This window comes from Mirounga angustirostris, unplaced genomic scaffold (genome assembly GCF_029215605.1).
Source record: "Mirounga angustirostris isolate CCGP_5_RB_7025 unplaced genomic scaffold, mMirAng1.0.hap1 SCAF_17, whole genome shotgun sequence".
NCBI classification, from domain to species: Eukaryota; Metazoa; Chordata; class Mammalia; order Carnivora; family Phocidae; genus Mirounga; species Mirounga angustirostris.
In genome coordinates this window covers 42,637,840-42,663,186 of record NW_026991725.1, presented here as the reverse complement: position 1 = coordinate 42,663,186, position 25,347 = coordinate 42,637,840, and the positions used below count along the sequence as shown (strand labels likewise).

General features: G+C 59.2%; 1 protein-coding gene across 13 annotated transcripts; it reads right to left on the bottom strand.

Annotated features, from left to right (window-relative positions):
• Positions 1-6,481: 6,481 nt before the first annotated feature.
• Positions 6,482-25,312, bottom strand: SLC26A11 (solute carrier family 26 member 11). 13 transcript variants are annotated; one of them, XR_010408760.1, is made up of 19 exons: positions 25,203-25,307; positions 23,967-24,202; positions 23,256-23,448; positions 22,817-22,902; positions 20,443-20,522; positions 19,231-19,373; positions 17,750-17,925; positions 17,270-17,342; positions 15,155-15,205; positions 13,236-13,296; positions 11,650-11,705; positions 11,434-11,574; positions 10,192-10,319; positions 9,863-9,962; positions 9,298-9,431; positions 8,818-8,890; positions 7,807-8,054; positions 7,133-7,211; positions 6,482-6,620 (listed from the first exon to the last, which is right to left on the bottom strand). XR_010408760.1 is itself a non-coding variant. In XM_045888310.3 (17 exons), exons 2-17 carry the CDS (start codon positions 24,198-24,200, stop codon positions 7,963-7,965), a joined length of 1,821 nt encoding a protein of 606 aa, XP_045744266.1. In that variant the 5' UTR covers positions 24,201-24,202; positions 25,203-25,307; the 3' UTR covers positions 7,219-7,962. The 13 variants fall into 13 exon arrangements, 10 of the variants coding, with proteins under 10 accessions (XP_045744266.1, XP_064439690.1, XP_045744268.1 ...); XR_010408759.1 differs by lacking the exon at positions 6,482-6,620 and adding an exon at positions 6,815-6,951; XR_010408758.1 differs by lacking the exon at positions 6,482-6,620 and having other exon boundaries at positions 6,939-7,211.
• Positions 25,313-25,347: the final 35 nt, after the last annotated feature.

Sequence of the window (25,347 nt, the reverse complement as noted above, 5' to 3'; positions counted from 1 at the left end):
CACGCAGGCGCCACGAGCCAGACCGAGGACCCGGCGGCGCGTCCCCGCTCCCGCTCGCACCCGCGGCGCCCCGGCGCGCGAGCCTCCGCCGCCGCCCGGTTTCGCTTCTCGGGTCCGGGCCCCGCCCCTGCGGGCGTGGGGGAGCTCGGGCGGCGGCGGCCAGAATGCCGCCCGTGGCGCCCCCAGCGCCCCGGCGCCAGGCCGAGGGGGACGCGCCGCCTGCCGCTTCCCGCGGGGCGGGGTGCGGGGGAGCCCGCATTCCGGCCCAGCAGGGGTCTGCACCCCGTCTCCGCCAGCAGCCCCCAGCCCTGGAGACACCCTGGACAGTGCCCTGGACAGCACCCTGGACAGTGCCCCCCGCCCTGGAGAGCCAGCGGCCGGCCCGGGAGGGGCACAGACCATGCGAGGTGGGTCACTCCGGAGCAACGAGGGGGTCCCCAGCCCCGTCGCATCGCGACCTTGTGCAGATGAAGTGACCACAGTGGCCGATAGTCCTAGAGGGTTTCCAGCCCGCGCTCGGCCCTGGGATGGTCACTGATAACCAAGAGGCCACCCCAGCCAGCGCTTGCACCCCCTACCCCTCCATCATCCCTCAGTGTCCTCATCTGTGAGCTCATAGTGCAGCATCCTAGGGCTGCTGGAGAATTTATCATTAACAACAACAACAACAACAATACAGCCAATGCTGGTGTTCCACGACCCAAGCAAAGTGCGTGATGTGTATTACTTACTCCCTACTTTCCTCACAGCCCTCTCCCCCAGAACCAGCGCACTTGTGGGCCCTTGTGCTGCTACAAAGTCCAGCTTGGATGATGATGATCAAATTTAACAGGCTGGGGTTCCTGTCCCGCCCGTCCCCAACCCTCTCCTTTCCACAAGCTCCAGACACATCACCCTTCCTCTGGCCTATGAACAGCAAGCTCAGTTCTTCTTGGGCCCCTCCGCAGTGCCCAGCCCTCGCAAGTCTGGCTTCTGCATTCAAACCCAGCATCACAGAGTTCAGGCGGTGCTTAGCAGGTGCTCAGCACAGGTTGCCATGATTAATCTCATATTTACTCAAAGCCACAAACCCCAACTCACGACCAGCCACCCCCACTGTCTAGTTCATCGGGATCTGGGTAGGATCTAAGCCGTGTCCACTGCTGTGGCCTTTGACCTTGTACTGACCTCATGTGGGGCCCAGGAAAGACAGCTTGTTCTGAAAGAAGGGGACTCCAGGCAGCGTGCCAGGCTGGGCAGACTGGACTGGGCTGTCCCTGCTGGGTCCTAGCAGGAGAGGGGGCTTAGTCAGAATCCAGGGAAGGCTCTGGGAATCTGGGGATCCTCTGGGAATGGCAAGTGAAGGGAGAGCCCAGCCGTACCCTACACTGTCCTGTGCCACCGTTAGATTTGGGGAGACGCCAGCAGAGCAAAACCCAGACGCCCTTCCAGGCCAGTGACGAGCTAGCCCTGCTGGCCAGGCCGCACCTCCTGCGTGTGCTCCCATGGGCAGGCGTGGCTCGTGGGCTCCAGAACCCTGAGCCTGCCCCAAGGAACAGGGAGTGGTTGAAGGACCGGCAGAGCGGGCACTGCAGTCAGCACTCTGCAGCCCAGCAGGGTCAGGAAGCCACATCCTGGACGAGTCAGGTGGCTGAGAAAACACCCTGACCTGCGTGGTGCAGCCTGTTTGTCGTAAAACCCAACACAGCCTTAGGAATGAGGATGCTTCCAGTAGAGACACCCCACCAAGGGAGACACCCTTTGGATTTTAAGGCCATTTTAATGTCCCCAGGGAATCTTTCCTGTTCCCTTCTCTATGTTCTTGACCACTCCCTGGCAGAAAGCAAACTGTAAAAGGATGTTTAGAATCTCACCTCTGAGAGACGGGGATTGCTGTCCTGCCTTACCTGTCTCTGCACTCCCAACTTAACTTGTGGCTCAAGATCAATGAGGCTTCAGCTGGAGTATCAGGTCGCCTCCTCTTCCCTCAGCCGCTAAGAGCCCATCTAGCCAGGCTACCTCAGAGCTGGGTTGTCACCTGCATTTGCAGGGGTGACTTTGAGTGACACCAACCTCCAGAAGAGGAAGCCCACCTAGAGGCAGGCTCCGACTCCCTACTTTCTGAGAAGTCTTAGGTAAGTGGCATGGTAGGCGTGGACATCCTGTTCTGACAGGCGCAGAAACAAGCCAGCCGGTGCTCCGAGGAAAGCAGAGGTTCCGAACCCGTCCTTCTCTAGGCGCCGAGAACCTAGCGTAAGTGGTCCTGTCGTCAGGACACCTGCACCATAAAGACGGTTAGCGACCCAAAGAACCAAATCAAAACTCACGCAGTACACCAAATAAAGACAAAACAAAGAAAAGATGGAAAAGCCAGGTGTTATGAGCCCGTTGTGAGTACTCAGAGAAGACCCCTTACATTCTCTGGTCTTGATACATGCAATAAACGTATACGTTGGAATAGGCACGCAATATTTGAAAAAAATAATATAGAGAGAGTATGACAAAAAATAACATATATGATCTAATACCATTAGGAAATAAGAGAAAAATAACAAAATATGAGGACAACAGTAGATGTGGTTTCCTTTGCGGGGCTTCCTTTCCAAGATAAAGATTGATGTCGGTGCAGGAGGAGGATGGGGTCATGGGATGAAGGAAGGAGGGGGTGAGGAAAGGTTGCAGGTCGTGCCAACCTCAGCCTTGTCCCTACCCTACACATATGGTGGCGTGGAGCCTGCAGGCTTGAATCTCTCCTCTTGGCCCAGCGTTCACAAAGAACCCGACCCCTTCTTGGGGAAGATCTGCTGGCGGAAAGCCTGCCCGCACATTCTTCCCAGGGTCACCTGCATGACATCAGCAGGGAGGAGCCCCTTGACTGAGCCATGTGGTCTGCCTGGCCAAACGCGGCATAGAACAGCTTCCAGTTTCCACAGATGTTGGAGCGTTTGAAATGTCCTTGATCTTGATCTTGCAGCTGCCAGTGTTTACAGAATGGATTCAGTGGGACCCAAAACTTATCTTGTTGGCCGGCCTTGCTCCTCGCCTGCGTATACTGAGACTCCCAGGGTCGCCTGCAGGAAGGATGCTCCCCTGCCCGGGTGCAGCGAGCAGAGAGGCACACTTTGCAGAGAGCGTAAGTGCGGGAAGGGGTCGGGGGAGGCCGAGAACAAAGGGGCCTTATGAGGAGAATCCAGGCCCGAGGGCATGTGGTCCTGCCACTGCCCACAGCACAGCCCTGGGGCCCTGGTCCAGACTGGCGCATCCAGCCATCTCAAAGCCGGGCTTGTATGACCAGGCAGGGCTGAACAAAAAGCTCTCATTTATCCCAGAGCTGTATAAATAAAAACCATGCAAAACAAGAGGGGCCTGCAGCTCCCGGCTTTGGTTGCGTCTACTCACCAGCCTGCCTTCAGGTCTTCTCTTCAGCTCTGGTTTTTCCCACGGGAAGACCACAGATCTATTTGAGAGAGGCTTGGCGGTCAAGAAATAGGCTTTGGGGTGCAGATGTGTCGGGGCTGAGTTTGGCTGGTGGGAGTCAGTGTTCTGGGCCTGGATATTCTCGACCAGGGATCGTACTCTTGACCCCATGGAGCAAGAACCGTCCCAGAGTCAGATGTCCCTCAGGCTGAAACGGTGGAGTCCAAACACCTCCTCCATTGGCACCGACTGAGCCCCCACGTGGGCTGCAGGCCCGCACAGACAGAAGGGCAGCCTTATGGAGGTGCTATGGCTCCTTGTGTTTCAGGGGTGGGGGGCACAGAACTGAGAAGAGTAACCAAGTGACTTCATGGCATTCTCCTTACCTGTGTGTCTTCGTCCCCCCAGCCGTCCCATTTAGGGCCACCCCGATCCAGTGTGACCTCCTCTGAACGCAACTAATGACATCCTCAAAGACCCTGTTTCCAAATAAGATCAGAGTCCCAGGCTTCTAGGGTCAAGAACTCAACTCTTTTCAGGGGACAGAATTCAACCCACTGTAGGCACCAGCTCCGTGGGCTTTGCCAAATCTGCTCTAAAAGATGCAGCCATCTGGCACTGCAAAGGGTTCCTATGGTTTGGATAAACTTGGGTCCTTCCACAGGATTAAAACTATTCTAAAGTGGGGGGGGGGGGTAGGTTCTCAGCCAGCATCAGTAGCTGAATTTACAGAGGGTGGGTAGATCTACGCAGAACAGAGTTTCTACAAGTAATCACATTACAGCCAGAAAAAGGTTTGCTGTTGGCTCCCAGTCAGCCCAGGCAGGGTAGCCCGGCTCCAGGCCGACTTTCTATTGAAGATGGAGGTCCCCGCCCCACTCTGGCATTCACGGGGACACCCACTGCTCCCCACATTAGCATGCAGAGCACCCTGACCCATGAGGAGGCTTCCCTGGGTGTGGGGCCCGCAGGGACGTGGCCACCGAACCTACAGCTGCCACCGTAAAAGCTGGTGACACTGGGGGGCCCCTCCACGGTGGCTTCAGACTGCAGGCAAGATGGAGCAGTCACAGGGGATCCCCTCACCCTATCCTGGTTCATTTCCCTGGGGCAGGGGAGGAGCACGGCGTGCAGCCTGAGGCCTAAAGCTTCCCTCCTACCCTCACCTCCACCCTCCCCGATGTCTCCATCCTCAGAGTCCTGCATCAAGCTGCCAGAGTTAGGACAATGCCAGGAGGTCCGGTTCCGAGTAGCGGCGGTTCCTCGGTGCCTGATACATGCCGGTCCCTCCTCACCCTGCCCCTCAACTCCACCCCTGCAACGGCTCTTCGGAGGAAATTAAGGGTCAGGGAGATTAGACAGTTTACCCAATGTCACGCAGTGGGAAACCAGAACAGCCTGGACTCAACACCGCTCTCTGTGAGCCAGCCACAGCATGCTGCCTCCTCCTCCGTCACCACGTCAGAGATTCTCACAACCACCCCCAGGGACGGAGTACAGGCAAGCACGGGCATGAGCCAGGAGCTCGGAGCAGCCGGGGCCTCCGAACCACCTTGGAAGCGGACATCTCACACCTGGGGTATCCGACACGGCAGCCACGGGACACGTGGCACGCAGCCCTCGAAGCGTGGCTGGTCTGAACTGCGGCGCACCGCGGGCGCACAATCCACAGTGGGTTTCGAGATGTCGTATGAGCAAAACAAGGTCAACTGTCTCACTGCTGAGCTGTCTATAGATCACGGGCTGAAAGCAGTATCGTGGGTGGAATGGGTTCAATGTAGTATTAATTTCACCTGCTCCTTATTCCACAAGGCGACTGGAAATGGGAAGCTGGCCCGCGTGGCTCAGTGACGGAGTGTGTTGTACTTCATCGAGGGCACGGATCTGGGTCACTGTTCACTGTATAGTCGGGGCTCTGGGAGCTGCTGTGACAGGTGGCAGTGCCCATGGGCCGCTGCTCAGCAGGTGCCCTCCTCCACGCCCGCTGACCCGAACTCGGCCATTCTCGGCACGTGGCTTCCCAGGGCACCGGTGAGGTCCCGCGGGCCAGCCAGCCGGCCGGGAAGGGGGAATGAGCTTGCAGGAGCCAGCACCGAACGCCTTATTAGTCTGCCCGGGCCGCTGCCTCAAAGCAGCACAGACCAGGCAGGGCCGAAGGCCAGGATCCTGGGGTCAGCACGGCGGGGTCCCTCTGAGGCTGAGGCAAAATCTCTTCCAGGCCTCTCTCCCAGCTGCTGGGGGCTTGCTGACAAGTCTTCGCTGTTCTTGGCTTACAGAAGCATCACCCTGACTTCTGCCTTCTTGTTCAGGTGGCCTTCTCCCTGGGTATGTGTCTGGGCCAAACCTTCTCTTTTTTTAAGGGCTGAGCCGTACGGATGAGCCATCCTACTCCAGGATGGACTCACTTAACTAATTACACCTGCCATGACCCTGTCTCCAAATAAAAGCATATTCTCAGGTACCAGAAGTCAGGTACTTCAAGTCAGCGTATGAATCTCGGGGACACAGTGCGAACGCACATCTCAGGGACGTGGCCACGCTCCCCAGAGGGGCTGGGACTGTGTTGGTGCGGAGGACACCGTCACCCCGCCAGCCAGCTGTAGGCGACTACACCAGACAGCAGTACCGTCAGCTCTGCCCCGCGGGCCCTGGGGCACAGGCCGAGGCCCGGAGGGGCGCGTCTGCTGACCACCCAGCCCCACATCCTCAGGCACCGAATTCCAAAGTGCTTCCACACCGTGGTCCATTCCAGTCTTTTCGCTTTTTCTGAAATGAAGCTTTAATTATAACTTAATTATAAATTTAGTAAGTTCATAATTTAATAAACTATAAATTAATTTTAAACTTAACAAGTGTCTAATTTAATTATGTGTTATAGTAATATAAATTAATTTCAAGCCATAACTTAATTTTTAACTATATACTAATGTATCGTTGAGAAATTAAACCACTCAGAGATGGCTAAAATCAACCCAAGCAGTGTAACGTCAACAGAATTCCTTTTATCAGTTTGATGTGTATCTTTCCAGGACTTTTTTTAAACTCGTACAGACATCGCCGCATCGTTCCGTGGGTGTGTTCACACAAATGTCTCTTAAGATGAGCATCGCTCTGCAACTTGCTCTTTTTCTTCAGACACCAGTGTGTAGAGATGCACAGCTCCACCCTGTTCCTTTAACTGCCGCACAGCATCCCAGCGCGTGTGTTTCGTGGCCAAGACGTTCCTAAATGGAGACGTTCAGCTTGCTTTCATTTTCTAAAATTGCTAATGAGGTTGTGCTAACCATCCTTGGATCTGCTTCCTGGCAGACACGCTCGGGCTTTGTTGGAGTGGATTCCGAGTCACAGGTGCGGCTCTGGGTGAAGATCCTAGAGCCCAGGTCCTGACAGAGCCAACGGATCCACCTGCTCTGCGAATGGGAGGTCTTTTGGCTCAAGAAGGGGCATGCTTGGCTTGGGGGCCAGGAACCACTGGACGGATGCTCCACGGGGCCCTGGGCAGGGGTGGCCCAGCGCACAGGGCTCCAGGACATGCTCGTTTGTGCAGAGAGAGAGCTGCTCGAGGTAAGGAAATGCAGATTCAGGGGTGGGGGTTGGTCGGGGGGCCAGAACGTGTCTTGGTGGGAATGCTGGGGAGCTCCACGGGGCCTACCCGCACACTGAGTTCTTTCTCGAAGAAGGCCCAGGAGCCCAGCCTTCCTTGGCTGTGACGGCAGGGGTGGAAAGGTATACACACCTTGGATGAGAGAAGTCCACACGCAGAGTCTCGGGGAGTCCATTGTGACACAGACACAGAATAAAGCACGTTGCAGACGCTGCAGATCACATATTCTCTATTTATTATCACAATGAGTCATTCACAGCAAGGACTGCATGAAAGTGTGGGTCACAGAGCACCATGTATGCAATGACCCCATCCACACGCAGCTGGGGACACACCCCCACATGCTGACGTACAGACGGGGTGGGGGGGAGGGGGCCTGGACTGCCACTCAAGTGGATGGAAGAGAGGATTTCCTGTACGTTTTACAATAAGCATTTACGGTTTTTACAAAAACACCAAAGCTCTTGCTTTTTTAATTTAAAAAACACTGACGACAAAATTATCTTTCACAGACACGTTAAGTCATTTCGCCCATGTCGGTTTCCTTCCCCACAGCAGGACAGACGCCGCCACCCAGACTGGAACCCGCCTCGGAGCTGCCCAACCCCACCGCCCCCTGTAGCCAGGAAGGTGCTGGGCTGTGAGGGCCCTTCCCCTGGACCAGCTGGAAATCCTGCCCCTTTCTTCTCACAGGTCTGTCATTCTAGAAGGCTCTCTCCAAACTGTTCTTCAGAAAAAGATTCCCGCACAGGGAACAGAAGGGAGGTGATTTTTCAGTCACCCCAAAGAAAGCCAAAGAGTCCCACCTGTGGATCTCGATGCATGCATGGCTTCCTTCCTCCTTCGGGGGTCACCGGCTCAGAGCCCTCGGGCCAAGGCGTTTATAGGGCAGCATCCGGCATCACAGCGTCCAGAACCTTCCACAAGACTCCCCAGGCATCAGACACCCATCAGCACCCCCATCAGGCCTTCAGCAGGGCGATCTTGTGCTCCGGAACGGAGTCTTCGCTGACGTTGTAGGGCTGGGTCCCTGGTTCTTGCCTCAAGTATTTCTCTGCAGAAAATACGAGGCATGCAAGCACAAAAGAGGCAAAGTGAGGAAGGGTCACGTCCCAGGATGGAGTGAAGAGCCGGCGCTTCAGAGTCCTGGTGCACAGGGAGTTGGGGTCCCCCCGGCTGGCACCCCCAGCCCGGGCAAGGTTCCGCCTAAGTCCCTGTCAGCGCCTCATCACTGTCCACGCCCGATGACCCTTCCTTAGTGCCGCATGGTCCCCCAGCATGGCCGGGCCACGTCTCTTCCCCGTCTCCTGTGGGTCGGCATGTGAGCTGCTCCCAGCGACGACACCCCGTTAAGCCCAAGAACTCAGACACAGAGTCCTTCTGATCCCAGTTATGTGACATTCTAGAACAGGCCGAGCTGACCCACGAGAGAAGGAACCCGAACAGTGGCTACCCCTAGTGGGCGTCATGAGGACGGACTGAGGCACTTTCTGGAATGATGGAAACGTTCCACATCGCCTCTGGCTATCCCTGCCTGTGAGACCCCGAGCCGCATGCGTGAGGCCTGTGCATCCACGGAGCGAACGCCGCATGTGAGTAAGACACCCCTAAAGCGACTCCCAGCACAGGAGAGCCCTGACCGTGCCCTCCGCGTCACCCACCGTGCCGCACCCATGCTCCCCACGCTTGCACTGGGGCGCCCGACCCCCTGACCCTCCTGGTGCTGAGTTTCGGTCCTGCGGTCCTGCCCCCCATCCCGCGGGCTGTGGGCGCGCTGCGCTGCCGTGGGTCTCTCCAATGACTCGGCCTGCACCCACCTGCCTCTTCCAGGGTGGAGAAGTACTGGACACCCTTCAGGTCAGCGGACAGCAGGACACGGAGGACAGGAACCTGCGGGGCAGAGAAACTCTCATCCCAGGCAGGGTGGCCCTGCTGCAGCGTGCAGGCATGGGTGGGCTGGGGCAGGCCCCCCGGCCCAGCGCCACCGCGTGTCACGGCCTCCCCCAGTCTCCCGGCAGGGACAGCTTCACCTCCGCTCAGGCAAACGGAGAGAAGAAACTGCCCCTCGGCTACGCTAGAGAAGGGAGACTTTTAAAGCGATTACTCTCTGAGAGACACGAGAACGAGCTCTCTGCAAACAGAACAAAGGATGTGACAGGAGTGAGCTCTGGAGCCGGGGGGCCCAGCACCCTCGCATGTGACCTTGGGCAGGTCACGCAGCTTCTCCGGCCTCAGCGCCTGCGTCCTGCCCCGGGGAGGATAACACCACCGACTCACAGGCAGGTGACGACACCCACCTGCAGGCCGACGAAGGCGAGGGAGACGCCGTGCCTGTGGAAGTCCCCCACGAGCTCCTCGAGCCCCAGCACCACGGTGTAGTCGATGCTGCAGACATGCGTACACTCCAGAACCGCGCAGCGCGGGGGGGAGGCTGCGGAGACGGGGGCCAGCCAGTCACAGGGGCCGGGCAGCGGCATGCAGCCCTGGCTAGACGCCTGGGGCACAGTGAGGCCATCAGAGCTCCATCCCCCCGCGGGGAGGGGGCGGGCAGGGGCGGCAGGACCCCCGACGGCTGCAGAGAGCAGCAGTTTCCTTCAGAAGACGAACAGGCCCCCTTTTCTCCCCTAAATACCAACTCCCCAGAGAAAGGGATGGGTATTTAGGAACGGAGATTGGGAACAGCCCCCCGTGCTGCATGTGGACAGACACCACTCCGAGATACCCAACGTCCTGGACCCAGGAGTGGGCGAGCTCCCGAGAGCTGAGGACAGGGCCTTGGGGTCCTGAGGCAGCAGACTGGGGTGCGGAGTCAGCGGCAGGAGCTGGGGGTGACTGCAGCCCACCTCATCCTGGCTCACGTACCTTCCAGGGCCCGGGTGAGGAAGGCCTCCCGGAGGGCCTCCACCGCGGGGAAGTGCAGACCGCTGGCTGGCTGCAGGACCAGCACCGGCCCTTCTGACACCTGGGGACCGGGGACAGAGGAGGGGCAAGCCTGTATGTCCTGGAGGCACATCCGACCTGGCAGCTCGGCTAGGGTGGCCTGCCCAGGCAGGAGGCCCCCACCCAGACCGACAGAAGTGAGGGGAGCGCAGAGCTGACGAGCGGGCGCGTGAAGTGTATGGCACCTTCACCCCACCAGGCCCCCCAAGGCCAGCGGATCCCTCTTGCAGGAAGAATGGATAGGCTGGTACCTGCATCTTGGGTCTGGCCACGGAGTGCAGGAGAATCAGCACAGACACCAGGGTCCCGGCCAGGATGCCATACTGGACCTCCCAGAAGCAGAGCAGGAACGTCAGGCAGAGGGGCAGCAAGTCCAGCCCTGGGAGAGAGCGGTCCAGCTGAGGGGCAGTCCCTCCTCGGTAAGCTTGGGGGGGACTTGGGGACTGTTCTGTCGGACACACTGGTCACCTTGGAAGTCTCCCATCTTCCCCCCAGCTGGGCTGGGCTTGGAGCTGGGAAAGGGGAGAAGAGAGATGAGGGGGAAGAGGTGGAGGAGGAGAGAAGAGAATAGCAATGCAGAGAAAGGGGAGGTGGGGAAGTGGAGAGGAAGAGGGAGGAGGAGGGAGAAGAGTGTAGGAGGATGGGGAGAAGAGCAGGAGGCAAAGGGGGAGGAGGGGAGGGGAGGTGGAGAGGAACAGGGAGAGAAATGGAGGAGAGAAGAGGATGGGGAGGAGTGCAGGAGGAGAAGGGGAGGAGTGGAGAGGAGAAGGAGGAAACAGAGGTGGAAAGGAGAAGTGAGAAAGGAGGATGGGGAGGAGTGTAGGAGAGGAGGGGAAGGAGTGTAGGAGAGGAGGGGGAGGAGAAGAGAAAAAGAGGGCAGTAAGGGTGCAGGAGGAGGAGAAGGGGGTGGACAGGAGGAGGGAGGGCAGGAGAGGGAGGGGAAGGGGTGGAGAGGAGGAGGGAGAGGAGGGGAGAGGGGAAGGGGGTGGAGAGAGGAGGGGGAGGGGAAGGGGGTGGAGAGGAGGAGTGGGAGGGGAGGGGGGTGGAGAAGAGGGAGGGAGGGGAGGGGCAAGGGAGGGAAGGGGTGGAGAAGAGGGAGGGGGAGAAGAGGATGGGGGTGGAGAAGAGGATGGGGGAGGGGTGGAGAAGAGGAGGGGAGGGGAGGGGGTGGAGAAGAGGAGGGGAAGGGGGTGAAGAGAAGGGGGAGGGGAGAGGGGAGGGGAAGGAGGTCGAGAGGAGGAGGGAGGGGAGGAGGACGAGCAGCGAGGTACCCTGTGAGTTGCAGACTCGCTCAGCACTGCATGGAGCTGGTCTGGGCGCTTCTCGGCCAGAGGAGTTGAAGGAAGCCCTGACCCAGGACCTCCTCCCAGAACAAAGATAATGCCCAGCTCCAGCCCTACCACCTGGGTCCCGGAAGGCGGTGGGGGAAGAACCCAGGATGCGCGCACGCGTGTGAGAGAGAGAGAGAGAGAGAGACAGGCGAGGGCGCGTACTCTTCACGCGCCAGAGCGTCCGGAAGATCCTGGTGTCGAACAGCGGAGCCACCGCCGTGATGATGACGGCAGCCAGCGCCGACTTGGGGATGTAGCAGAACAGCGAGGTCAGGTAGTCCAGCGACAGCAGCACCAGAACTCCTGCGGGGAAACGGGGCACCCGTGACCTCCGGCCGCGCCCCCGCACGCGCTACGGGCACAATGGGGGGTGCTCACCTGTCACCAGGCCCCCCGCTGGGGTGCACACCCCCGACTGGGCGTTCACAGCCGTCCTGCAAGGCGACAGACGCCGTTAGTGGCTGTGGGAGCCTGGAAGCGCAGGGGAGGCGAGTCTCCCGGGACAGGAGCACCGGCGAGGGGACATCGGGGCCCCGCGGACACTGGCACGTAAGGGGGAGACGCTGAGGAGCACCCTGACCTCAGATTTCCAGCCTCCAGCAGGGGAGGAAATAAATGTCCCCAGCCCGAGTCCCGGCAGTTCGAGCAAACGCATCCACTCCCCGCTGCCATTAGAAAGGATGACCCTTCTGTTCACGGACGAGGAGAGACGCGGTGACACCTTTGAGGGGGGTGACATCCCGCTTACGACCCTGGCATCTCCCACACGCAGACGCACACGCACATACACGTGTGCGCTCGCCAACGCAGAGAAACACCAGATACTGACTGCAAGCTCCTGCCAGGGCAAACCTGGAAGTGAACTTGGCTGTTCTGCCTTTTCAACTTCCCTTTTTCTTTTTGTCTGTTTGGAAAACTGCATTCAGACCCGAATCTCTGCCGAAGAACTGGTCCTGGGCCCACGTTTCCCTCTGCCACCGTGAAGACCACAGAGGAACGGCCACCGCTTCCGCGACAGTGAGGATTCTGCCTCGCACACGCTCCCCACCACCCTGGCCAGGACCTGTGCCCGCCGGCACGTCCTCTGGAAATACGTCCGTCCGTCTGTACACGCCCACAGAAAGCCTAAGTCTCCCTTCGCTGCTGCGCAGTTAGGCAGGAATCTCCTTCCTTAAAGACGCACCATCACACACGAGGTGCCGTGCCGGACCTGGGGCACAGACCCAGTGAGCCTGACGCACTGCTCGTCCAGCAGAAACAGCTGAGAAGTTACACCAAGGAAACCGAGCTTTTATTCCACGAGCGGCCCCTGGCACTGCTGTGCGCACCCTCTGTGTAACCTCCAATGACTCAGACGAGGGCCCCGCTGTGACTCCTATTTATAGGGGGAACACAGAGTATGCCCTGGAGCCCCTCGGATGCCGTGCTGTGGGGGTGTCGGGGAGGTCTGGTACTCAGACAGGGTGGGGCCAGCGGTTCCGGGTACTTGGGCCCCGCTGGCTGATGCCCCCTTGCCTCTTCTCAGCCCCAGGTCACCCTCTGTCCTGCCCCCTGCCTTGCGAGGCTGTGCGTGACCCACCCCCCTCTTCTCCAGGCAGAGTGCGGAGCTTCCTGCCCCCACTTCCTTTGGGAATGCACTCTGCCACGAGATGCAGGAACACTGCCACATGCTGGGAACATTTTAGGAATACGGCTCAGGGCTATCAGAGAAAACCACATGAGATCATGGTGAAGGACAGCAGAGCAAGCCCCACTCCTGCCTCCCACGGACACCGCTGATCTAGGGATCTCTTCTGCCCCAGCTGCCGGCATGGGCAGACTTCTGCCCCAGAGAAGAACGAAGTGGCATCCAGACGTGGCCAAGGACCGGGCAGGCTCTTTGAGGTGGACGCGGACCGTCTGGCCTGGGCTGGGACTCCCCCCTGTCCCCTGGGGCACAGGGAAGGAAGGACATGGTCACTCACCGTCCAAAGCTGCCTGTGACCGGGTAGGAAGAGACGAGGGAGCCCAGCACGTTGGTCAGGCCTGGGGAGAAAGCGGAAGGAAGGGGTTTATCCAGGAGGGAGAGGGGTTTAAAACAGATGGGGGGTGGCAGGGGAAGGGAGGCCAGAAACCAGAAAGGAAACAGAAGATAGAAGGCCAGAGGAATCACCCAGGAGGGTCCTATGTCTATGTCCGTGTGTCTGCCTCCGGGAAGGAAGAACAAACCATGATCTCTGCCAAGTTCACCGACCCTCACTGTAACATAACTCTGGCCCCGGCCCTGCCCCGGTGAGCTAAATACACCTTTTCCCACGTGTAACAGGGAGAGGAACCCACCTCCCCAGGAGGGACCAAGGACACTTAAGACTGCCTGGCAGCCAGCTGCCCACCCGCTGTACCCCACGAGTTCCTTCAGACCCACACTTCTCTCGTGAGAGGACCAGCTGGGACAGGAGGTCATGGCTAGTAAGTGTCCACCCCGTTACACTGACCCACCCACACCTGACAGAACCCTGCCAGCATCTGGCTTACCCTGGCACCTTCACAAACACCACAGTGGGCTCACAGGTCCAAGACCGGCTCAAGATAGCTCAGGGTGGGGCCCGCTCAGAGCCAGGCCCTCTCGGGTCCCACAGCCCAGCACATGCCACAAGAGTAGGACAGACATCGGTGGACGTGGCAAAGGCCATGCATGGACCACACGTGGTCACCCTGACTCCTTACGATGGCCCCTTGAGACTCAGGTCAGGGCCCTACCGCTTGAGGAGCGGGGATGTGTGGATCCCTCCCCGTGTGGTGTTCTGTAGGGTCGATGGAGGCCTCTTGCTATGTGGCTGCTGGAGAGCTGCCTGGCCTCTCTTACACCCCAGGTCAGCAGCCCCTGGGGTCCACGTGCCCACCTTAAGAATCTCAGCTTCGTGACTGCTCCTTGCCCATCACTGCCGAGAAGCAGAGGAGTCCTATGCTATGCGGAAATGGAACGGAGAGGCTCCCAGGACTCCTACCCGGAACTGCTACTACTGAGTGTGGGGAAGGTCAGTCTACAGACTTCCTCTGCCTGGGAGCGAGCCAGTCCCGGCTAACTCCACCTCACCAGCCACCCAGGTGATGCCCGCCACCATGGGCTCAGAGAGGAGCCCCCCCAAAGCTCCTGTGACCCATCCTGGGGCCCCACGCCCTCTGCCGTTGGGAAAGCCAGTGGCTCGGGTCCAAATAGCTGCCGCAAGGTGAAGTGGTAACGGGGGAGGTTCCCGTGGACTCCGCTGGGAAGGCACCCGGGGCTGCTGCCCGCTCCGACCCGTGCCCACCTCACCAGGGGCAGGAAGCAAAGACAGACAGGCCTGGTGTCCACAAAATTAAAAAGGGTCATGACAACTGAATTTAAGATTCATGTCACGTCCTCAGACCGAATCACCAGAGAGGTCAGACAAAACAAAACTGGGACGCCAGGCACAGATCCGTCCACAGTGGGCCCTCCCCAAGTCCTCACGGAGCCACCTGCCGGCCTGGAGGGAGGCCCTGGGGCGGGGGGCCAGGGCAGTCAAGGACCCACTCGACCAGCAGGTCCTGCCTGGCCACGTTCCTCAGCAATCTGACCCCAGGTGGGACATTCCGGCGTTCCTCGACACAGCACAAGGCTACAGACCTCAGGGTCAGGGACACAGCCAGCGCTCAACAAGCTTCGGTCAGCACGGGCACCACACCTCAGCGGCCTGCTCCTAGGGATTACACTGAACCGTCTGGAAGCGTAAGGATGAATCCACACAAGGCTTTCAAAGGGCCCAACTCGGGGCCACCTCTGCTCCCTGAAGCTCACCGCGACCATCCCTACGACCTGCGCAGCTCAGGCGAGCCGCAGAGAAGCATTCTCGACCTCAGAGAGCCGCCGCGGGGGGCTTACCAATGGCCAGCAGCTCCTGGTTGGCATCGATGCGGTAATTATTTTGAGAAGCTAAAGAGAAAGGACAATGAAAACAGTCACCGGATATACGACGCCACTAAGAAAATATTCATGAACTGAAAACACAGATCATAAACCTCTACCCGCAGCACCGTCTCCTTGTCGTAAATACGGCACGTGAACACGTATAAAAGACGTGTGCGTACGCGAGCATACACATCTGTGTCGCTGTGTCACACGAAAAGCAGACAGACGTACAGCAACACGTGAACCGTAGGTAAGCGGGGTAGTGGTGGACGTCGCAAGCGATTCGCTTTCTACGTTTCGGCACTTTGGACGTTTCCTACCACAAACACACGCTGCTTCCGTAAGAAGCGGAGAAAGTCTGAAACTAAACCCTGACTACAAGTGCCGAGGACCAGAGGTCCCAGCCGGGGCCGTGCAGACAGAGGGGCCGGCAAGCTTGTAGCGGGGACACAGGGCGGGTGAACGTTTCTGGGAAGGGCCGGCTGGGAACACTGCAGGGGCTGCGGGCCACGGCCTGTCGCGACGACTCGGTGCCTGTCGTAGCTGGAAGTGGCTGTGGGGACCTGAAAACACGTGAGCAAGACCATGTTCCAGGAACACCTCTTTATATAAACACTGCGATGCAAATTCCACACGCTTTTCGTGTGTCACAAAATCCTCATCTTTGGAAATTTTTTCAAACGTTTAAAAACGTAAAAGCCAGGCGCCTGGGTGGCTCAGTTGGTTAAGCGACTGCCTTCGGCTCAGGTCATGATCCTGGAGTCCCGGGATCGAGCCCCGCATCGGACTCCCTGCTCAGCAGGGGGTCTGCTTCTCCCTCTGACCCTCCCCCCTCTCATGTGCTCTCTGTCTCTCTCATTCTCTCTGTCTCAAATAAATAAATAAAATCTTTAAAAAAAAAAAAAAAACGTAAAAGCCATTCTTACTCTTGGGTCGCGGGCTGTGGTTCTCCAACCCTGGTTTTGGAGAATGACAAGCTTACGAGTTAGGATGGGACATCAAGTGATTTCAGAAGACAGTTTTAAAGTCACAAGAGGCATAAACGCTGTTAAGACGCAGACTCCAAAATACGCCCAAAACTCCCCACCCGGAAAAAGATCATCAGAAAAACAGGAAGGCTTGATTGGAACGTGCGGCGGGACCTGGAGCAGCCGCTGGTGGTTAGCAGGGATGGGCCCTCGGAATGCGCATCAGGCACGAGTCTCCTTGGCAGGACGGGGGGTCGGGATGCTGCCACAACCAGATCCGGTCCATGTAGGTACGGCGACGTGCATGCCCTTTATTGGGTTTCACCTTTAGAATCGACCTGTACCCCAGTGTGACAAGAGCGTAACCATCGTAGAACGAAAGGAAAATGCCATCCCCGTGCACAACACAAAGCCGGACGCCCCGCGGACCCAAGGGAGTGGACACTTGAGGGATGGAGCAGCCTCAGCTCTGACGGAGGAATCCGAGTTCTGGGCGAACAAATAGGCGCTTAACTAGATTACTGCGTCCCGGCCTCCCTGGGGGCGGGGAGAGCACAGGCCAGGGGTACTCAGCCAGCTGGAAATAGCGCATTGCTAAATTTTTAGGAATCTTGGGAACCTGTCATTAAATACAGCCATTATTACCTATTAGGTAAAAGCTTTCAATGACATAAATTACATCAAAACTGAAGACAGACTTAAAACGTATCCCTTCCTGACCTACTACGTTTCACTACGACCCACGAAGTTATTTAACCGCACATGTCCGGCGGGTGGACGCCGCGGCATCTGACCCCGAGATGCGATCGATCAAACTCCGCGAGCTGCTGGGAGGCAGCCCGAGGTGGGGCACGATTACGCCACGAGGCGAAGGCGTTGAAACGCAGGGCCTTCTCCTTCCGGACAGCAGGCTGGCACACATTACCAGCCACCGCTAGATGGGGGTTTTTGTCATAAATCCACTTTTACTACACGTTTTTTTGTTAAAAACACGAGCATGTGTTACTTGGATAAAAACTCAAGCTGTTAAAAACCAAAGCAGGTAAGAGCAAGCAAGAGAGCAGGCAGGCAAGGCCGGCTCCGGGACACCACCAGGAGGCCCCGACGGCGGGCATCTTACCGAAGGACTTGGCCACCGCGATGCTCTCCAGGAGACCCACCAGGGGCACCACGGCCAGCCCAGCACCCATGTCCTGAGAGAGGAGAGAGGGACAGTAAGCGGGCCTCCGGGGAAGGTGAGGAGGGGCCGGCCAGGCAGTGACCCACCAAGGCTGGCATGCACTCTTCCACGTCTGACCGGAAGCTGTGCTTCAGCTGCAGGGCCGGGAGCTCACACCCGGGGCCGGACGCAGAGCAGAGCACAGGACACATCCCTGCTCTGCCAGTGTCCACAGTGCAACTAAACGTGGTGTCCTTCGAGGTCGGGCCCAGACCCTTCTGTGCCTGTCCCTGCACCCAGAGGCCCTCGGTCCCGAGGACTCAGCGGTCCCAGCCGGGCTCAGAGCTCCTTGTTCCGAAGCAGATGCATCAGAGGCACGGAACCAGGCCCCGAGGCCACCTCAGCCCCACCCAGCAGGCCTGGCTCCCCGTCTCCACCCACCTGTACCATCTCGGTGAAGGAAACTGTCCCATTGGCCGTGGTCACTGAGAAGGGCGGAATCCGGACTGGAGGGAGCCCCTCGGTGGTCTTCCCCGTTAGAACGAAAGGCTGGTATCCGGTCACCTCGAAGGAGTATGCGACCAGGGCGGCAAAGGAGACGACCAGGGCGTTGCGGGCTAGGACAGAAGGGAGACCCGTTGGTGAAATCTGGCTCCTCTGGGTAACTGGGGCAGTAAATACACCCGGGGAAGCAGGACACCCGCCCCCAGCCACCACCCCCATCACTGCAGCCTGGGAAACAGCACACACACCAGCGACCGAGGGGCAGGCACGAGCACATGATGCCACAGCAAGTGTGAGATGGCGGGACAGGCCCACAGTGACACACACGGCCTACCCACGTCGTCTACTGGTCACCTCGGGTCCCGCCTCTCGGCTCTTGCCTGAGCTGTGCTGCCCTCTTTCCTTTTTTTTTTTTAAGATTTTACTTATGGGGCACCTGGGTGGCTCAGTTGTTAAGCATCTGTCTTCAGCTCAGGTCATGATCCCAGGGTCCTGGGATCGAGCCCCGTGTCGGGCTCCTTGCTCTCTCTACGAGGAGACTGCTTCTCCCTCTGCCCCTGCTTGTGCTCGTGCTCTCTCTCTCTGACAAATAAAATCTTAAAAAATATTTTATTTACTTATTTGAGAGAGAAAGAGAACGAGCAGGGGGGAGGGGCAGGAGAGGGAGAGAGAACCCCAAGTAGACTCCCCACTGAGTGCGGAACCCAACACACGGCTCGATCCCACCTGATCAGGACCTGAACCAAAACCAAGTGTCAGATGCGTAACAGACTGAGCCCCCCAGGTGCCCCTGTGCTGGCTTCTTAAATGGGGGTGATATCTCTTCCCAGAATATGAGCCCCATCACCGACCCAGCCCTCAAAAGGCTGCATCACTCTTATCACGGACGTTGTCGTCAGGACTACAACTATTTTAGCTGTTTACAACCCTCCAGGGCGCAGGAAAGGCCCAGGGCCCTGCTACCCATTTGTGTGATGGGAAACCCAGGCTCAGAGCTGCGCGGCTCAAACAGAAGCACGTGATCCATGTGATTTCTCCCTCGGGGACCAGCCAGGGCTTCCCAGCCTCACACCGTTGACATTCTGGACCAGATCATCCTTCGCCATCGGCTGTGCACTGCAGGCGTTCGGGGGCCTCCCTGGCCTCTCCCCACCGGTGCCCATGACAGCCCCACCCAGTAGTCTCGACCAGAAACGACTCCAGACATTGCCAAATGTCCCCGGGGGTGGAAATCGCCTGTGCGTGAGAACTCCTGCTACTAAACGCCGTTTTGCACCCTGGCCGTGGATCAGAGCCTGCTGGCAAGTTTCAATATCTGGTGCCCAGGTCACGCCCAGCCCAGCGACAGGAGAATCTCGCGGGGTGCGCCCCGGTGTGCAGAATGGCTGCGGCCCGTCCTCGGCCAGAGCACCGCTCACCTGTGGTGGCAGTCCAAACCAGCCCGTGGCTGAGCCGCACGCCCGGGGGCATCTCGGGGTGCACGGGGGGTACGTGGTCCCGCATCAGCTTCAGCACCAGCAACAGCACCATGCACACCAGCCCCAGCACGGCATCGCCCACCCTGCGGACAGACACCGATCACACCCAGGCTGGCCCGGGGCGGACACCTCTGCCCCTCCATCGCCCCTTCTGCCAGAGCGCCTCTCTCTCGACTGCTCTGCTCGCTTCTTCCCAAGACACATGCATCCCTGTTCTCCTTCAAGACTTGATTCAGCACTCAGCGACCACGCAGGCCTGGGAGTCGAGGCCCAGATCACCACGGCGGTAGGGCTATGGCTCACATTTACAGCCACGTAGCTCTGTGGCTTCGGGGGCCTCGTCTGTTCCAGAAGGTTCACTTCTCACAGCCTGGGAGGCTCTCTGACCGGTCAGTCTCCAAATCCCCTGCCCCCCCCGATGAGAACCCCCCCCCCCCAACCAGGCTGCACGTCCTGGGCCAGGGAGCCCCTGGCTCGGATGGATTCAGCCCCGGGAAGCTTCACAGCCGGTCAGAAGCGGAGGAGAAGACAGCCGGTCACAGGTGTCCCACCCCTTCCCCCCAGCAGCTCCCTCCAGATCACTGTGTCCTCTCGTTCCTCCAGCCAAGGAGAGGTCCTGGCTTCCAGCTGCACTCCTCTAGAAGCATCTCCTGTCTGCCCTCTGGGAGAGGCCCTTCATCTGAAGGAGCCCCACGAGTGGCGGTCTGGCTCTCATCCTCTCCCTGCACGTTCTGTTTGCACCTGCCTCCCCCATGCCCTGTGTTCTCCTCGCTGAACTACAAACCTTCAGAGAGACTGCCACTCTTCCTCTGCTTGCGGCCCTCCCACTCTTACCACCCACGGAGGCTGTGAGCAGGGGCACGCTGACCGGCTCTCAGGCCCCGGGCAGAGCTTCTCAAACTTCAGCGTGCACACCGACTCCCTGGGGCTGCTGCTGAACCCCAACCGATGCAGCAGGGCTGGGCAGGGCTGAGGGTCTGCGTTTCTAACCCGCTCCCCTGTGGCGCTGCTCTGGGACCCTGTATGGGCGGCCAGGCCCCAGGGGACTGGAATACATGCCACCTGGGGGGGGGGGGGGCGCGGCGGGAAATGGGGCGGGGCCTCCGAGAGGGGCTCCGGAACCAAGAGCGGGACCACACAGCTGGCAGGTACCTGGTCTCTCCGACCTTGCGGAAGGTCTGATACACTTGCAGGAGAAACTGTCTCGGGATATCTTGTAGTCCCAGGAGGTTCTGTCCAAACAGAGACTGGATTAGACAACCTTCCCCCACAACATCTCAGCACATCTCGGGCCCCTTCCTTGGGGTCACATCCAGAGGCTCTCTGGAGACCATCTGCCCATTCCCAAAGCCCCCAGGGGCAGGAGAGCAGAATTATCCTCGAGAGAAGAGGCATTTCATGTTTATGGTCAAAGACATCTCTTGGTGAATAATTCTCCTTTGTGAGAAAAATCAGTCTGGGTGATCTCAAAGCAGCCATGCCCTGGTCAAGGGTCCAGGGTCACTGTCTGCCTGCCCCGTGGGCCCCACTGCCCTTGACACACCCTGCCCTCACTCAGTGCGGGCCCTGCCCCCCTTTGCCATTGGCCAGAGGCACACCTGCCAGGCACTGCCCCCGGCAGAAGGTAAATGAGTGGAGCTGTGGGCAGAACCACCAGGGGCTCTGAGGGCCTCCAGGGAAGGACCGCTGCGGGGGCGCAAGCAGGCAGGGTCCTTGGAGGGGAGAAGGTGCTCTCCTCTGTGTTTTAGTTCTTTATCCCACTTGACACCGAGTGGGGAGTGTTAGTGGGGTGGCTGAGGCGCAGACCAAGGATCCCAAAACCCATGCACACAGCCCTGAATGGGGACAGACACCGGTGTGGAAACACAGAATTCTGGGACCCAGGGGGCTCCTGCCAGGGCCCGTCAGGAGAACCCCCCACTCCTGACCCCCACCCTGGCCTAGGGCTCTCAGATGGCTGTCATGACTCAATCGAGGTGTTAAAGATTTAGGGAACCTAGCATTGCCAAGCACGAGTGCATAAAGAAGCTATCTTCTATGTGTTACAACTGCATAAAAGAACATTCCTGACACCAAAAAGGAAAGATATTGTTTCCAGAATAAAGGACGGACCATCCCACGAAACAGCACTTGCTGAGCTTACCATGACATACGTGTGTATAGCATACGCAAACCGTGTCCACCCACACCTAACGAATTCCCGCCTCTCTACGCGCAGATGATGATGAACCTGCCTCCCGGAGGCATCAGGACAATCCGAGACAAGGGAGGGTTTAACCCAGCATCCGGCACACAGTAGGAATGCAGAAAGGGTCTGCTCCTTTCCTCTCGCTCACACCCTCCCGTCCCTGACTCTCAGGAAGGCTCTCCCGGGCCAGCCTGGAGCAGAGCCTGGCCACGGGCACCATGCCTTAGAGAGGAGCGGTGCTGACGGCAGGCCCTGAGACGGGGGTGGGCCCTCAGGCTGCTGTACAATCTGGCTCAGCTCCGTTCTGCACACCCAGCTGGGCACTCACCTCCTTTCATACAAAGCTCGGGGCTGGGTGGCCACAGCTGCAAGCAAAACCATACCTGCCCTTTGGGAACCGAACACGCAGTGAGAAGAAATGATGTCCTCGGCTCACTGATGATGATCGGTTCTAATATTTTTTACAGATTTTTTTTTTTAAAGGTTTTATTTACTTGTTTATTCAGAGAAAGAAAAAATGCAAGCGGGGGAGGAGCAAAGGGAGAGAAAAAGATAATCTCAAGCAGACTCCGTGCACGCTAAGGATGGAGCCCCACAGGGGGCTCAATCCCAGGACCCTGAGATCACAACCTGAGCCGAAATCAAGAGTCGGATGCTTAACTGACTGAGCCACCCAGGAGCCCCTCTGTTCAGTATTTTTCAAATGCCTTGCCTCTTTATGTTTCTGTTTAAAACATCATCTGTAAGAGGGATGCTTGGATGGCCGTTGGTTAAGCATCTGACTTCGGCTCAGATCGTGATCCCGGGGTCCTGGGATCGAGCCCCGCATCGGGCTCCCTGCTCAGCGGGAGTCTGCCTCTCTCTCTCCCCCAGCCCCTCCCCATACTTGTGCGTGTGCTCCCTCTCTCAAATAAATAAATGAAATCTTAAAGAAAAAATCCTGAACAGAAACTGGGGGAAAAAACATTAAAATGAAATCACCTCGCTAAACGAGCATGGAGGAATAATTTGCTCTTCAACACGTTAATGGTATGCTGACGGCCTAAGAGGCCGAGGGAAGGCAGCAGAACGGAATCGCCCGGTGAGGCGGACCAAGCACGCTGGCCCCAAAGCTCCAACAGGGGCGGGGCTGCTGTTACCAGTCACCCCAGTTACCTGTCATACGGTCCCACCATCACTCAGCATCTCCCCCGAGGGCTCCCGGAATCGATGGAGACCCACTCGAGCACCTTGTGCTCTGAGCTCTGGAAGAGCAAGACATGAACTGGCCCACACGTAGGGAAGCCAGCCTCGGTCCTACTACCCAGGAGGGGCCTGGCCGCCAACCAGCGTGCCTACCTTGATCTGCCCGAAGCCGATGGTGATGGTGGCAGCGGATGTGAAACCCTTGATGATGGGGCAGGAGATGAAGTCCAGCAGAAAGCCTGGCCAGCCAAGAGGGAATACTGAACTGGGACCACCAGTCCCAGAGAACGTGGGTGGATATGGGCTGGGAGAGGTGGTCTGGGGGGACTGGGGCTAAGCACTGTTGGACCACACACCCTGTCTGGACAGGTTTGGACAGCGGGGAAGGGAGGGTAGGGTCTGAGGCCCTGGACACTTCCCCAAGTGTCTTGGCCTCTAAGCAGAATAGCGGAGGGCTGAGGAGACCCCCCCCCACCTTCACACACGCACAGGAACAGCCCTTTAGAGGCAAAGATGGAAAGGCTGAGGGCCAGGGCATCCCCAGGAGGCAGGTGCCTGGGTACCCCCTGGCAGGAAGGCCCGACAGTCTTACCCAAGCGCAGGAAGCCCATGGCTAACTGGATGCAGCCAGACAGGAAGGCCAGCAGCACAGCATAGGCGGGCTCGTGGAAAGTGTAGAAGGAGACCAGGAGGGACATGATGGCCGTTGGGCCCAGCGTCACATCCCGGGAGGTGCCCAAGAAGAAATACACGAAGCATCCCGTGAAGGCAGAGTAGAGGCCGTACTGGTGGGGAGACAGCACAGAGCATCGACGAGGTGCACGGGGGGCCCACAGAGTCCCGGGGGCAGATGTCTGAGCACAGGATCTGTGGGGGCCGCCGTGACTACAGGCACAGCAGCGCACACAGGGCAAAGCGCTCACCCCGTTAGCCATGATGCGGACCCACGGCGATTAGGGGCCTCTTTTCTACCACACCCCACTTGGGTGCCAGCAGGGACGCAAAGGCCTGGATGCTTGCCTCAGTCTGTGAGTCTAAGACAGTGTCCTTGAGACCATGGTGAGTCATCCTGCTGGCCCCCTCGGACAACCCAGAACTAGCTCAGTGCCTCGCGTGTTACGGGGCCGTGCATCTGCCCCAAGACAGTCATGTGCTATAAACGGTACACGGAGACTTCTGGGGCCCCACGGGGCTGGAGTTCTGGCGCACCGCTTGTCTGGAGGGGGGGGTGGTGCATTCCTACTCTGCTTCTGGGCGGTTGCTGAGGCTGGGGTGGGGGCGGCGGCCGGGGCAGCCATCTCACCTGGGGCGGGAGTCCAGCCACCTCAGCATAGGCCAGCGCCTGGGGAATGACTGTGAGCCCAACCGAGAGTCCAGCGATGAAGTCCATCTTCAGCCACTGCAGGGAGTAGTCCGGCAGCCAAGCCAGGATGGGCAGCCGCCTCTGCACAGCTGCAGGGGAGCAGCAGTGGGCCTGGGGGGCCATACTGGCACCCGGGGGCCTGGCTTGACCCAACGCCTTCACAGAAGACGGCATGCCTGGGGTGGGCATGGGGGCCACAAGACCAGCAGTCAGGGTCTGGGCTTGGGAGAATGCAGCGATAGGGCGGGGTCTAGGGCCCTCAGGAGAGGCACATCTGTCTCCCCCACGGGGTCTAAGCCAGATGTTCTGAAAGGAAGCCAAACCTGTGCAGAAGGGAGCCTCAAGAAAAGATAGTCCCCCACCCTGGCCCCTGCTCGCTGCTCTCGCTGAACCCCACCGGCCCCAACCAGCTGCCTCCTCTCCACGGACACTTGCCAGGAAGAATACGGTATATGATTTCTCAGTGAGAAACTTAAAACACTAATGAGACACTACGTCTCTCCTCCCGAGAAGTTGTATTTCTTCTTTTTCCCTCCCCAAGGAATTTAGCGGGGAGCAGTGCGAGGAGTAGCAGGATCCACGGGGTACCCTCGTCCGGCTGGGGGCGTGTGCGCGGGGGCGGGGGGGGACTGCAGCCATGAGCACCCCAGGCTTTCCAAGTGCGTACGTAGCACGGCGGACTCCACCCACTGCGGCGCTGGCGGCTGGGGGTCTCCCACCCTGAGGCCGCGCCGTACCCCGCCCCCCACCTGTGGCTTTCCCGTCCCTACAGCAGCGCCCAGAGACTCTAGCGGGCTCTGGGAGAGCGTCCGAGGCCATTAATTCAGGACGCGCAGCATCCTCTAGGGTCCTGGCGCCCCCCGCGCGCAGAGCCGGCCGCATACCACCCCTCACCCCCCTAACCGGCTCTGGACACACCCCGCCTCCCACCCCCGAGGACGCTTGCCCCGGACCCTGCGGTCTAGGGGGACCCCACGCCGGCTGGCCAGTCCAGCAAGGCCGAGGGCGGCGGGGACCTGGTGGGGACGCGGTGGAGACACAGTGGCGAAGGGTCCCCGCGGGAGGAGCCCGCACCCTCGAGCCCCGCGCCACCCCCGGGGACCCCGGCCCGTCCCCCGAAGCTCGCCCACTCCGCCCCGGGCCGCAGGCCCCGCTCCCCGCCCGCCGTGGACTCACCGGGCGCCGCAGCTTGGGGTCTCCGGGTGTCGCCGCAGCGGGGTCCGCAGGAACCGCAAAGGGAGCGGGAGGGAGGAGAGGGGGCGGGGCCTGGAGCGCACGTGATCACCCGGGGGCGGGACCCGGGCGCGCGTGACCACCGGAG

Excerpts from the sequence above, each read along its gene's own strand:
- SLC26A11 (XM_045888310.3), bottom strand. The coding sequence starts at position 24,200 with ATGCCGTCTTCTGTGAAGGCGTTGGGTCAAGCCAGGCCCCCGGGTGCC. Across the intron at positions 10,320-11,433 it reads GACGCTCTGGCGCGTGAAGA|GGCTGGACTTGCTGCCCCTC; the intron begins GTACGCGCCCTC and ends GCTCTCTCCCAG. Across the intron at positions 8,891-9,297 it reads TCGCCTTCGTCGGCCTGCAG|GTTCCTGTCCTCCGTGTCCT; the intron begins GTGGGTGTCGTC and ends TCTGCCCCGCAG.